This window comes from Megalobrama amblycephala, linkage group LG18, assembly GCF_018812025.1.
Source record: "Megalobrama amblycephala isolate DHTTF-2021 linkage group LG18, ASM1881202v1, whole genome shotgun sequence".
NCBI lineage: Eukaryota > Metazoa > Chordata > Actinopteri > Cypriniformes > Xenocyprididae > Megalobrama > Megalobrama amblycephala.
In genome coordinates this window covers 27,488,738-27,503,334 of record NC_063061.1, presented here as the reverse complement: position 1 = coordinate 27,503,334, position 14,597 = coordinate 27,488,738, and the positions used below count along the sequence as shown (strand labels likewise).

At 33.2% G+C, this 14,597-nt stretch overlaps 1 protein-coding gene across 3 annotated transcripts in view; it reads left to right on the top strand.

The window, feature by feature from the left end:
• arhgap24 (Rho GTPase activating protein 24) overlaps positions 1-14,597 on the top strand; it is a 143,871-nt gene that overhangs the window by 21,197 nt on the left and 108,077 nt on the right. For all 3 annotated transcript variants that reach the window (XM_048166793.1, XM_048166794.1, XM_048166791.1), the window contains exon 2: positions 3,205-3,414. In XM_048166793.1, the coding sequence (XP_048022750.1) occupies positions 3,226-3,414 (189 nt within the window). In that variant the 5' untranslated portion in view covers positions 3,205-3,225. The remainder of the gene's footprint in view (positions 1-3,204; positions 3,415-14,597) is intronic.

The window sequence follows — 14,597 nt, the reverse complement described above, 5'->3', positions numbered from 1 at the left end:
AATGTTTTGAATAGTCAAAAGTGCACGTACAACACTTAAAATACCTTCTAGGTAGATAGGAACATTTGTGTTTGGTACAACAACAACAACACATAACAGATTTGGAAGCTGAAGACAGACTCTGGTCATACTGAGGAAAAGACCAAATGTGATGAATGTTTCCTCAGTTTAAAGTCCTGTGCCACTCTTTGATTTAAATGGGAGAAAAAACAAACTTACTCAAAGGAAAAGGTTTCCCGCACACACTAGCATACACACAAACGGCAAGCATCACATGTGCTGAGGCAGTGAGTAACAAATCTACACTGACGGCCGTGACATGATAGTGATATCTCGATGGGCACAAACATGAAGATTCTAGCTTGGCAGCACCTTCCGCCCCATCTTCTCTGAAAGATTTCATTTAAAATCATAAACACTCACATAAAACACCCTTTTATGATTTCATGCCTTCATGTCTGGTTGTCAGACAGTCACTTAAATGAACGTCAGGTGTTTGGCCGACTGCCCTGTTTTGCAGATATGCGATTCCCAGACTTGTCTCTCTACGCTGAAGCACTTGTGGGGGACAGATACAAACTTATAATTCCAGCTCCCAGCAAATGCAGCAACTGTTTAGATGTTGAATTTTTAATGCTTTGTTCCTGGAAGGCATCCCCTGGCTCTGTGTGCGGCACCGATTTTAATCTCTTGAGCAGAATGTTGTTGTGGGAAGGTCTGGTGATCTCGTAGACTCATGAAAAGGCACAGTCTTATTCCAACTGCAAACTTTTGGGTTTTCTTTTGGGAAGCTGAGAGAGAAAATGGAAAGGAAGAGCAAGGGGAGTGAGTGAGTGGTGAAGGAGATCAGTTAAAAGTGCACTGGAGGTCACTTCCTTCCTGCTGAACTCAGATTTGCTGAGCTTTTGATTATTTCCATCGCTACATGAACTCATAAAGCGAAGACTTGCAAAGATCTTGTTATCATTGTGAAAGTTAATGTCAGTCATAACATAAAGCCAGTGGGGTCAGAAGTCAGACTGCGACGTAAATGATTGGCTAAATAGTGGGGTGAGTATAGAAACGGAATACCTAGATTCTGCATTAAAGGATTAGTTCACTTTCAATTGAAAATTAGCCCAAGCTTTACTCACCCTCAAGCCATTCTAGGTGATCGGAGATATATTAATAAATATCCTGACGCATCCAAGCTTTATAATGGCAGTGAGCGGGATCAACGAGTATGAGCTGAAGACAGTGCATCCATCTACATCCATCCATTATAAACGTACTCCACACGGCTCCAAAAAAGGCCTTTTGAAGCGAAGCGATTCGTTTGTGTAAAAAAAAAAGTTACTTATCAAGTAAAATATCTAGCTTCCGCCAGACTGCCTTCCGTATTCTACTTACGAAGAAAGTGTAAAACTCTTGCAGTTCAAAAAGCTTACGCTACGTCCTTCACCTTCCCTATTCAACTTACGGAAAAAACTTAACTGATGCGACACCAGTTCCGTTTTCTTCGCAAGTACTTAATGATCCTGTTCACTGCCATTATAAAGCTTGGATGTGTCAGGATATTTATTAATATATCTCCAATTGTGTTCATCAGAAAGAACAAAGTCATATATACCTATGGCTTGAGGGTGAGTAAAGCTTGGGCTAATTTTCATTTGAAAGTGAACTAATCCTTTAAGCCAGTATGAATATGTCAGCATACCTTTTTGATAAAAAGTTAGATATTCTATATCAATGAGTAAGTCCATCAGAATCCCTCACACAATATCTTTTTTTTATTATTTGTAATTTTTTTTTTACTATTTATTTGAAACAATTATATTTAAAAATATTTTTATTAACTGTTATTTATTTATTTTTGCACATACACTACCATTCAAAAGAGTCAGTAAGATTTTACTTTACTTTTATTCAACAAGGATGCATTAAATTGTTCATGTGACAGTAAAGACATTTATTATTTTACAAAAGATTTCTGTTTCAAATAAGTACTGTTCTTTTGAACTTTCTATTCATCAAAGAATCCTAATTATCACACACAGTAAAAAAATATTTTCGTGATTTATAAATCAAGGGAACGAAATAGTAAATCGTGCGCACAATTAAATTTTTTTTCTTTTATGTCATGTGAGGGGCTCCGTAGATAATTAATGCAGTTCAGATAAAAAAATATTTTGAGTTTCCGTTGATTAAATCAAACGCCTTCATTGTATTAACTCAAATTTTTAATTTCAATGAACTCAAAATTTTAAGACAACCAGGTACCTTACTTTTTTAAGTTAAACCAACAATTATTTTTTTTTATAGTGGAAGAATAGGTTACATTTTAAAATATATTAAAATAGAAAGCAGTTATTTTAATAATTGTAATACTTTTACACAAATTAACCATTTTACTGTATTTTTGATCAAATAAATGCAGCCGTGTTGAGTATACTATAATATTCACTTTAATTTTCTAATAATATTTGCTATGTATAATGTTGTAAGTTGCTTTGGATAAAAGCATCTGCCAAATGCATAAATATTATATTAATAAAACATAATAAATACATCTCAACTATTATTTATTATTATTAGGGTAATATTTTCTTATTCTAGTAATATTTTTTATAATTATAATATTTACTTTATTATATTTACATTAATATACTTTTTTTTATAATACTTTACTGTATTATAAAGATATTACTGATTATATATTAAATTTCTGACATTTTGTCTGCATGAGATTCTCCAGTTTTGTTGTTGTTGAGAATGCGAAGCGCGAGCTGTTAAAGCTACGCCCTCTTTTGGAAAGGAGGCCAGGAGCAACAGCTCATTTGCATTTAAATGGACACACATAAATAGGGACAAATTTGACAAGCTATAAAAAATTGTCTGTGACATATATATATATATATATATATAATATATATTTCACTGAAGTGTTCATGCCATTGAATTTTCATATCTGAAATTTTTATATCCCTTATATCTGAACAAACATATTTTGACTGCCATAAATGAGCAATTCCTTAGAAGACAAACTAATGTTTTATGAGTATTTGCTTATCTTGACAAATGCAAATGCATAGCAGGGCAACAATGCTGTCTTTCTTTGTATTAAAACCAGAATACCTGCCTGAGATGTTAGTCATGTGACTTTTATCACGCTTTTATTTGTATCATGCTAAAACTAACCCATCTCGCCTTCTGTCTCTGGTAAAGGGAAGGTCTGTCTGTTTGGTCATGGAAGAACAGGCTGGCAGCGCGGGCAACAGCCCCCAGCACGGCTGCGGATCGGCCAGGCAGGACGTTCTCCGACGCGGTTGGCTCCGGAAGCAAGGAGGTTTCGTGAAGACCTGGCACACGCGTTGGTTCGTCCTCCGAGGAGACCAGCTGCACTACTACAAGGACGAGGATGAGACCAAGGCTTTGGTGAGAAATTTCATTCTCTTTAGCTCACATTTGACAGGCCACGTCTTTACATGCAAACACACACAGATGTGCACATTACATTGTTTACACTCTACACATTTTAGCCGTTTCGTTTGCACGCAAATATCACGACATTCTCCAAGTTCAAATCTCATGCCAAGACCCAAACAAGAGAGGTGAAGAAAGACCTGTGACCTGCTTTTTACCTCTCATCAACCTCTCCTGAATGATGACTTGTCTTGGTTCCTCGTCCAACAATGGAGATTTTTATCCTCGAGGTCATACAGCTGGTTTTGAGTAGGTGGACAAAAGTGTTTATTGTGGAATCAGGCGGGAATTTGAGAAGGTTCCATAAATCTCTCTCAAAACCGTCCCGTCTTGTGCCTCGACAGAGAGGAAGACAGGCTCTTTGCCCACAGGAATATTAAAGATTTATACCGTCACGTCTGTGTTTTAAAATTCGCTCCTCTATATCTTTGAAGCTCCATGTTCAGCTTTAATTTTCATGTTTAATGCTCTGGTAGAACTTGTCGCAGGTTTCCTCAGCAGTCAGATATTGGATTTCAAGGGTTGGCAGCATCTTCATTCAGGGTTTCGTTGACAAAGTTATCAAAGGACACTGAATACGCCTTTTAAAGGAAACGGGAGTCTTTGAAGTTCTTCAGGCGAGCATATTTGAGGTTGTTAAAATACTTAAGAAGCTCTTCTAGAATCCACTGGCAAATATTTACACAAATATAAGAAAGTCTTTTATCAAAATACTAATGTGTGTTCTACTTTGAGTAGTTCTGTTGAAAATAAACCTTGCAATGGCATTTTTTGGCCATGTTTTTTTTTTTTTTTTTTTTTAATAGTGCAATAAGTATTATAAATAAATATTCTAATAAATAATACAATGTAACAAGTGATTTATTTATCATAATATTTTATAATATTTACTTTAATGTTCTAATAATATTATGTATATTGTTTTAATATTATGAATATTATGAAGCAAATATAATAACTCTTTAACATGGTAATCATGTACTGTATGCTTTAAAATTATAATATATTCATTATAATATTTACTTTAATAAACGTTGGTATTTTTAATATTTTATTGTGTTATAAAGAATTTGGCAATAGATTATCATAATATTTAGATTTACATTTATCATATTATAATAATATATACAATTGTATAAAGTAAACCTTTGATAATAACTATAATATAATGACTATGATTAAATCCCAATAATTTATTATTATGAGAGAGTATTAAGACAGAGATATTGTCTTAATAATCATCATATTTGCTTTATAATTATAATATCTGTATTAAATTTCATTTAATAAACTTTTGTATAAATAATACTTTACTTTAGTATAAATATTCTAAGGTGGGGTTTATTTATCATCATATTTCACATTTATCATATTTACTTTAAACTTTTATAAAGTAAACATTTTGTAATATTCACTTTTTTCTATATTCTAATTTTCTAATAATATTTAATGTAAAAAATATAGCATATTAATTATGTTAATAAATAATTCATTTATTTATTATTTTTATATTTACTTCTTGATATTATAAAGTTTTAATGTATTATTATTATTATTATTATTAAAAGTAAATATAATAAATAAATGAATTATTTATTAACATAATATGCTATATTTGTTATTATAATATGATATTTCATTTATTATTAAAATATTTTCATTATGATATTTATTTTTTATAATATTATATAGTAAATAAATAAAAATAAAATATAATAAAGAGCAATTTTTGTGAAGCATTTGATTTATTTACATTTAGTGGAAGCTGAGTTTCCATGAACTGAGTTTTGTGTGAATTGACTTTGTCTGTAATCTATTTATATGACATTTCATTGTAAATAAGGGACATTCAAAGTCCCTAAAGTGTTTTGTGGGTCAAGTGGACAAATATTTCTGTCAAACAAGTTGAATTACTGATTGATTCTCATTCATGAGTTTTCTATGGGTTAATCCCCACTATGTTTGGACTAGTGCTTGGAGTTTGCATTGTGTGTCAGTGTTTACATCTTTGCACACGCATGTATGAGGGAGAAAACAATAGGAGGTCAGGTGAGCTCAGACTTGCTTTGCCATGACAAAGCAAGTGCATTAATGTGACTCATAAATCAAACCCATGTGCCTAGAGATGGACTGTGTACAAAACTGATTCATAAGACCTCTGATGACCTGGTCAAAACATCAAAACTGAGGATATACACATGCTTTTGATCTTTTTTTTTTTCTTAGAGGCACTGCTGTGTATTTGAAGAGCGAATGGAAAGGCAGACATGAGTCAGTGACTGTTATGACAGCCTGTTGTTGACACAATAACCAGACATTCAACCATGAAAGAGCAGCTTTTGTTTTTTCTTTGCATATTGTTTAATCATTGCCATAAAGTCTTCCATATGCACAGACATAGTCAAAATAGTACCATGTATGAGTGCTGGTCTCAGAGGTCTCTATGGCAACGGCTTGCAGGGCTACAGAGAAAACCACTGACACCACACCAGACAGAAGATTCAAATCATGTTTTGACTGTCTTCATGCTGAGGGAGAGAAGAAGATCTGCTATGTATTCTGCACCCGTCTCATGAGAAACACACAATTGTTTGCTGTTTAACAAAACAGGCTTTCTTAAAGGATTAGTTCACTTTCAAATGAAAATTTCCTGATAATTTACTCACCCCCATGTCATCCAAGATGTCCATGTCCTTCTCTCTTCAGTCGAAAAGAAATTAAGTTTTTTGATGAAAACATTCAAGGATTTTTCTTCTTATAGTGGACTTCAATGGCCTCCAAACGGTTGAAGGTCAAAATTACAGTTTCAGTGCAGCTTCAAAGCGTTCTACGCAATCTCAGACGAGGAATAAGGGTCTTATCTAGAGAAACCATCACTCATTGTTATATACTTGCACTAGTATATTGTATATGACAATTTAGTTCAAACTTTGACCTGTGGAGGGCAGTAATACACTTAGCAGCGTCTACACTGCCGGAATTCTAATAGAGAAGAAGAAGAAGAGAGCTAGTTCAAGATGAGCATTTATGGTTAAAATGTATACAATTTTAATTTTATTTTAGAAAATTAGTGATGGTTTCTCTAGATAAGACCCTTATTTCTTGTTTGGGATCGTGTAGAACGCTTTGAAGCTGCAATGAAACTGTAATTTTGACCTTCAACCATTTGGAGGCCATTGAAGTCCACTATAAGGAGAATAATCCTGGAATGTTTTCATCAAAAACCTTAATTTCTTTTCGACTGAAGAAAGAAAGACATGAACATCTTGGATGACATGAGGGTGAGTAAATTATCAGGAAATTTTAATTTGAAAGTGAACTAATCCGTTAAATTTCTGCGTCCAGTTTTAATCATCTATCTATCTATCTATCTATCTATCTATCTATCTATCTATCTATCTATCTATCTATCTATCTATCTATCTATCTATCTATCTATCTATCTATCTATCTATCTATCTATCTATCTATCTATCTATCTATCTATCTATCTATCTATTTATCTATCTATCGTCTGTCTGTCTATCTATATGGGTTTTTATTATGTTTTATAATGCATTTACTCTTTAAAAGTGTTTACAATTATTTCTGAAAAGACATGGATTACTGATTGTATTACAGTTTTTTATTCTCTTTGATACTTTTTCACAAGTAAGATGTACATTTTCAAAACTCTTAGTACAAATCTCCAAACTGATCACACTTGTAACACAGTTAGTCATTCTTTCAAAACTTGATCTCATGGTTTCGTTCTAGCTGTACAAGTTTCATTCTACATAATCACTGTTTCAAACACAAGATCGTTGTGATATGTAATGAGCACATTTGGTTTAATCACTGAAACACAACAGTATGATCTTCTTTCAGTTTAGTACTTTTAACAACCAGTTCATTCAATAGCAAACAATGCAAGATACATGTTTCAAATCACCCTTGATGCTGAAATATTTACAGAGGCTACAGAAAATACACTTACATTACCTAAATTACATAATTGACATAAAATCCATAATGTTAGTATCTATTCAGTGTGTTATCAAAAGGTGTGAAGTATGACACAGTCATGAGGTTTTGTGTAGAACAGAGTTTGCTGCAATACAGTAAATGTTCTCACTGTACCATATGACCGAATCTAGAACGGATCTTATAGACGTTACGTTGGTATATGTGGTTTACGGGGACTCTCCATAGGCGTTATGGTTTTTATACTGTACAAACTGTATATTCTATCTCCTACACTAACCTACCCCTAAACGTACCCATCACAGAAAACTTTCTGCATTTTTACATTTTATAAAAATATAATTTCATATGATTTATAAGCTGTTTTCCTCATGGGGACAAAAAAAAAAGTCCTTTTTTTTTTGGTACTATTTTAACAAGTAAGATGTACATTTTCAAACCTCTTAGTACTAATCTCACAACAGATCATCAAAAGTGCACTTTTTTCAAACATTTCAGCATGTTTTCAATTGTTTTAGTACAATACACAAAATCACAAAGTATCCTTTTCACTACACAAAATAAGTGTTTTATCTATATAAATGTTTCATTCGCAGTAACTGACTTTCAGAATGCTATTACTATCAAACTTGTGATTTGCATCTCTTTTCATTCAGTTTAATACATCTGTCTATTATTTAATCCAAATGACCTTAATGGTCAATCAATGGATCATTTGGTACACCTATAGATATCTATAGATATTGATTCTATAGGCATAGTTTCTATAGAAATTTTTTGCAATTTTGGATATGGATAATCAAATGTAATTAATTATAAGCAATTTATCTTAGATGATGACCACAATTTTCAAAGTGTGTGTGTGGTCCTGTCCTGCAACACTGCATTGTGAACCAAATATCCCAACAAGGATGGTAATACCAGTAATTTTAGACCTTGTTTGGACTTTTTTTTTTTTTTTGGTCCCCATGAGGACATTTATAAATCAAATGAAATTATATTTTTTATAAAATGTAAAAATGATGGGTACGTTTAGGGGTAGGTTAGTGTAGGGGATAGAATATACAGTTTGTACAGTATAAAAACCATTACGCCTATGGAGAGTCCCCGTAAACCACATATACCAACGTAACGTCTATAAGATCCGTTATAGATTCGGTCATATGGTACAGTGAGAACATTTACTGTATTACAGCAAACTCTGTTCTACACAAAACCTCATGACTGTGTCATACTTCACACCTTTTGATAACACACTGAATAGATACTATTACAAACATTAAGGATTTTCTGTCAGTTATGTAATTTAGGTAATGTAAGTGTATTTTCTAATTGTGGCATCTGTAGCCCTTTGTAAATGTTTCAGCAACAAGGGTGATTTGAAACATGCATCTTGCATTGTTAAACTGAAAGAAGATCATACTGTTGTGTTTCAGTGATTAAACCAAATGTGCTCATTACATATCACAACGATCTTGTGTTTGAAACAGTGATTATGTAAAATGAAACTTGTGCAGCTAGAACGAAACCATGAGATCAAGTTTTGAAAGAATGACTAACTGTGTTTTGTACTTAGAGTAAATAATTTCTATAGAAACTATGCCTATAGAATCAATATCTATAGAAATCTATAGATGTACCAAATGATCCACTGATTAACCATTAAGATCATTTGGATTAAATAATAGACAGATGTATTAAACTGAACGAAAAGAGATGCAACTCAAAAGTTTGATAGTAATAGCATTATAAAAGGCAGTTACTGCGAATGAAACATTTATATAGATAAAAACACTTATTTTGCATAGTGAAAAGGATACTTTGTGATTTTGTGTATTGTGCTAAAATAATTGAAAATATGCTGAAATGTTTGAAAAAAGTGCACTTTTGATGATCTGTTGTGAGATTAGTACTAAGATTAGTACTAATAGTACCAAAGTGAATAAAAAAACTGTAGATTGCTTTGAAAATGCTTATAATGCAAAAATTGTTTCCCAAGATAGCTCTTTAAAATGTAATGTGAAACAGGAAGAAAACGCAATGACCTGTAACACTGAAAAAGTGTAGTCCTCTAACTTCTGCATTAGACTATATTTAAACGATTATATTTAGTCTTTTGGTTGCTTTCACAAGACCCAACTCAGCTTCAGTGCAGCTTATTGACAAAATCAAACAGTAAGGAAAATGATCCTGTTTAATATCAGTGGCTTCAAAGCCTACAAATATTCTCAGTATGTGCAAACTTTTTAAGTCAGGGCTGCTTTTGATCTTATAAATGCAGTCATTTTGTGAAAGTCGGTAAAAAGTGTTTACGTAAGAAGTGTAACAGCGGATTCGCCTTATAAGACCTTGCTCGTTCTTTGCTTCTCCGAGCTTGTCTTTCTAAGATAGGAAGAAAAATGACACTAAAAGATTGAAAGTTGCTAAAAAAAAATCCATGCTGAACCTCTTTTTGAAATTCACAAAGAAAGCAAGAGTACTATGTCTTTTGGCATATTTCTAGTCATCTAAAAAAACAAAAAAAACATGACATTGAATGACTGAAAGTATGCTTCACAAACAAGTTGAATACCATTTAAACACATTTAAGTATTCATAAGCATTACAGCATGTGTTTTTCATTGGCCAAGATTTAGCCTAACCCTTCCAAATATATTCTGTCTCTGTTCATCTCTCCGGCCGACACACCGAAGGTTAGGCTTTCAGAAAAAGGGAGCTAGACGGCAAACGGAAAGAACAACCGTCAGCCCACAATGCATCTGTTGTTCTGCTCTGTTTTATGAATGAGATCCCTTATGCACTTCAAAACGTGGAATATTATGGAGCCTGCCAGGGAAGACAATATAAGACCTCTCAGTGAAGTGAACACAGATGTATATTTTCAAGGGCTTGTGTCCACCTATAATGTGTGAGAAGTGTAGAATACTATTTTTCCACCTGAAGTCTACTTATAATGTTAGTCAAAGTTTCTTACATTGAAAACAGTCATATTTTAGTTCTCTCTGACCCTCATAAACAGGCGTTTTTTGTTACCTTTAAAGGATTAGTTCACTTTCAAATAAAAATTTCCTGCTAATTTACTCACCCCCATGTCATCCAAGATGTTCATGTCTTTCTTTCTTCAGTCGAAAAGAAATTAAGTTTTTGATGAAAACATTCCAGGATTGTTCTCCTTATAGTGGACTTCAATGGCCTCCAAATGGTTGAAGGTCAAAATTACAGTTTCAGTGCAGCTTCAAAGGGCTTTAAACAATACCAGACGATGAATAAGGCTCTTATCTAGTAAAACGATCTGTCATTTTCGAAAAAAAAAAGTAAATGTATATGCTTTATAATCACAAATGATTGTCTTCCAAGTCCTTCCGCCAAAACCGCACTTTCATATTCTTCAAAAAGCTTACGCTGTATGTCCTACACCTCTCCTTAATAAACTTTGGAACTGCCGCTGTGTTTGTTCCATAAGTAGAATAGGGAAGGCGTAGGACATACAGCGTAAGCTTTTTTAAGTATATGTAGTGTGGTTTTGGAGGAACCACTTGGAAGGTGATCATTTGAAGCTGCATTGAAACTGTAATTTTGACTTTCAACTGTTTGGAGAGCATTGAAGTCCATTATAAAGAGAATAATCCTGGAATGTTTTCATCAAAAACCTTAATTTTGTTTTCGACTGAAGAAAGAAAGACATGAACATCTTGGATGAAATGGGGGTGAGTAAACTATCAGGAAAATTTTATTTGAAAGTGAACTAATCCTTTAAGACTGGGTGGCCTAGTTGGTGAATACTCAGTAGGTTTGATATGTAAACATGGGCGGTCACATGCTAATATGTTTACACTACCATTCAAAAGTTTGGGGTCAGTAATTTTTTAAAAAGAAATTGTTTATTCATCATGGCTGCAAAAGACAAAGATTTCTGTCTCAGTGCTATACAGATTTCACCTGAAATTACTTTATATAAATTCCATTAAAAGAAGTTGACCTAACTGAAAGTCATAATTCACACATCAACTTGGGAGAGATTGTTATGAATGTTACAGTATATCTACATAGTTTTATTTCCAAAACGCAGTTTTTCTGGATATGACCCCTTTAAGGAAAACACAAATGGTATATTTAGATCCTGTGTGTTTCTCTCTTTTCCACAAATAAAGGTGACCAGCAAACCAAAGACAAGTGAATTAATCACAACTATCTCACCTACAACATGCTCCATGTTGCTTTTTTCTGTACAGCATAAACAACCAGCTGAGATTGTTTTAGAGATGGAAAACTTTGTAAGTAGGGCACACGAAGACTGTTTGTGCTATTTGCACAGAGCCCATAATCTCCCCGAACTGTCATGCAGCAAACAGAAAGATGCACCCACAACACCTTCCGAACCAAAAAAAGAACGAGAAAAAACCCCCGTCATGATACCAAAGTTATATCATGCATACAAGACCACAGATACTGTCAGAATAAATCTCAAAAATCATCTGTTTGTAGTTGAGGAGGGAAGTGTAATTAAGACGTCCCACAATGCAACAAGAGGTGATGAAGCACTGTCATTAAAGTGGCTATTAATTGGCATCTTCATTCAAAGCGATGGCTCCATTAGTTACCTGCCTCATTAGCTTAATTGCTGTCTCTCATTCCTGTGCATGAACATCTGCCCCCTAATGTTGCCCAAGGAGACGTGGCCTCGTGACACACATACACACAGTGACAGGATCATATTCTTGGAGTACGAGCCTGTTTCTGGCCATATATAGTTATTTAAGTTGAAATAGAGAGGGTCTTTGTACACTTGCGTCAGCAGCGTGAAGTTAGGCACGCGGGGTTCTTCGCAACAGTCTGGGGTCGTGTGCGTCTGTCACGTTCGGAATGCACAGTGCAGCTACTGGAAGGGTCAGAGGTCATCTACTGGCATGCAGAGAAGGACACTAGTGGGCAGGGAACCAACGTATGTGGATTCATTTTACGCACTCAAGTACAGATAGATGTTCATAAAGGGTTTTGTCCAGTTGTATGGTTTGCATAATTATTGTAATTCAGCTGGAAGTAGAATAATTGGACATGTTATGATGACACTGGGGTCTGAATGCTGTTTTAGGATCAGTGAAACTCATAAAATAAATCTGGCAAAATTTAATCATTTTATTTTTGTATTTTTTTTGTATTTTTTTATTTTTTTAAATCTATATTTTATTTCTAAATCTATTTTTTTAATTTTATTTTTAAATCTGTTTTTTAATTTTATTTTTAAATCTATTTTTTAATTTTATTTTTAAATCTGATTTTTATTTTATTTTTAAATCTATTTTTATTAGATTTTTGGGACGTTTGTCTGATATAAAACACAGACCATTAAATTAGTAGGAATTCATAAAAAATGCAGTTTTTAATTACTTATTTTTTGCCTTTGTCATTCAAATTTGGTGGCAAATGTGACAAAATGTAATAGTATATTTGGTTAATTTTAATAATTAATGTTTAATATGTTTAATAATATTAATATGTTATTAATATGTAATCTTCACTCATTATTTTTATATTATCTTTATATTATTTTATATTATCTTTTTATTTGTTATTTTTAATAATTTTTTTTGCAAAAAAAAATTCATGAAAATTTATTGTATTAATCTGTTTTTATTTTATTTTATTTTATTTTATTTTATTTTATTTTATTTTATTTTATTTTATTTTATTTTATTTATTTTTGTCCTTCAAATTTATTAACAAGTATTTATGTGAGATTTATTTCTACCCCAGTGTAAAAGTAGTCATATTAAAGATAAGGTATAATGTTTTTCAAGCATTTTTTGTTATCCTGGTTGAATCTCTCTTCACATCCTGATAGCAATCAATAATAGAAGTGGTCAAAATATTAAAAAATTGTACATATATCTTCTGTGGAAGTCTCAGGACCAAAAAATGTTCATACAATCATTGGCAAATATGCCATTCACTCCAAGTCTTAACAGTAATTACGAGATTTCAACCCGTGACGTTCTTGTACTCAGAGTTATGCGTTTCTATGACAGCACTATCAATGCTGAAATGAATCTGAAGCAGTCAGGTGGTACAAGTCAGATCTCATAAGTTGTTTACATGAATTATTACTGTAATGTTATGCGCTTTGAGACGAGGTAACGTAACTCCATCTTTTGTGACGCGTTGCAGGGTCTGCTCTGGCTGTGCATGTTCATGTGTTTTAGCTTGGCTTTGGAGAGCGGTCTGCCTTCTTATGCATAGCTGGTTATTTCTAACCTCTCTGAAATTACCTACCCTACCCTAACTATACCCTACAGTGCTAAACTTGTCTTGAACACACAAGTATTCAATGAGCAATCAAATCCCTGATTATATGCACAACAGCGTCTGTCTTCATGAGCATTTTCGCTGATGTGTCCTAAATGACCTGCTGAGCCACTGTTTCCTCTTGTACTTCCTGTTTCACTGTACTAAGAGACATCAGAGGTCGTTTGAGGAGCGGAGCATCTTTCAGTGCTCAGTAAATGAAGTCAGGGGAATTAGTTACAAAGCAGGATGAAAAACAATAGAGACAATAATCTGTTCACAAGGGATGTTTAAAGAGAACAGGCTGTGTCAGCTAATATTAATCTTAGGTATAAAAGGAGGGTGTATAGACACCTGAAATATTAGTTTATACAGGGACGAGCCATTAACTTTGAGCATAATCAGAAGGGAATTTGCTTTCTTAGAGAAATAGTGCTGATCTACATACTTGTAGCAGTTTTTTTGATTTGAAAATGGGTAAGGTCATGGATCATTATTTTTGCTAATCGATATTGTGACTCATAATGCTTCACCTTTAAATATGAGTTGATCAGCAGTTTTACTCTAAGGGTGTGTTCACACTTGTAGTTTGGTTCTTTTGGTTCTTTTGGTCCGTATACATTTAGTTATAGTTTGCTTAGCGTTCACACTGTCATTTTTAACACTACAAATTAAAGCTACAAAACCAAAAACCATAAGGATAAGGTCACAACCTGAATAAACAAATATATTTTGTGACAGAACTCACCAAACATCAATAAACAATGTTGTGTGCTAAATGGGCTTGTTTTATGCATGTACATATAGGGATATTTTTACCCTGGGTTTCGACGCCTTTACCAAACTTTAATGGGCAACATAGCTTCTATGACGAGAAATAACAGGTCTGC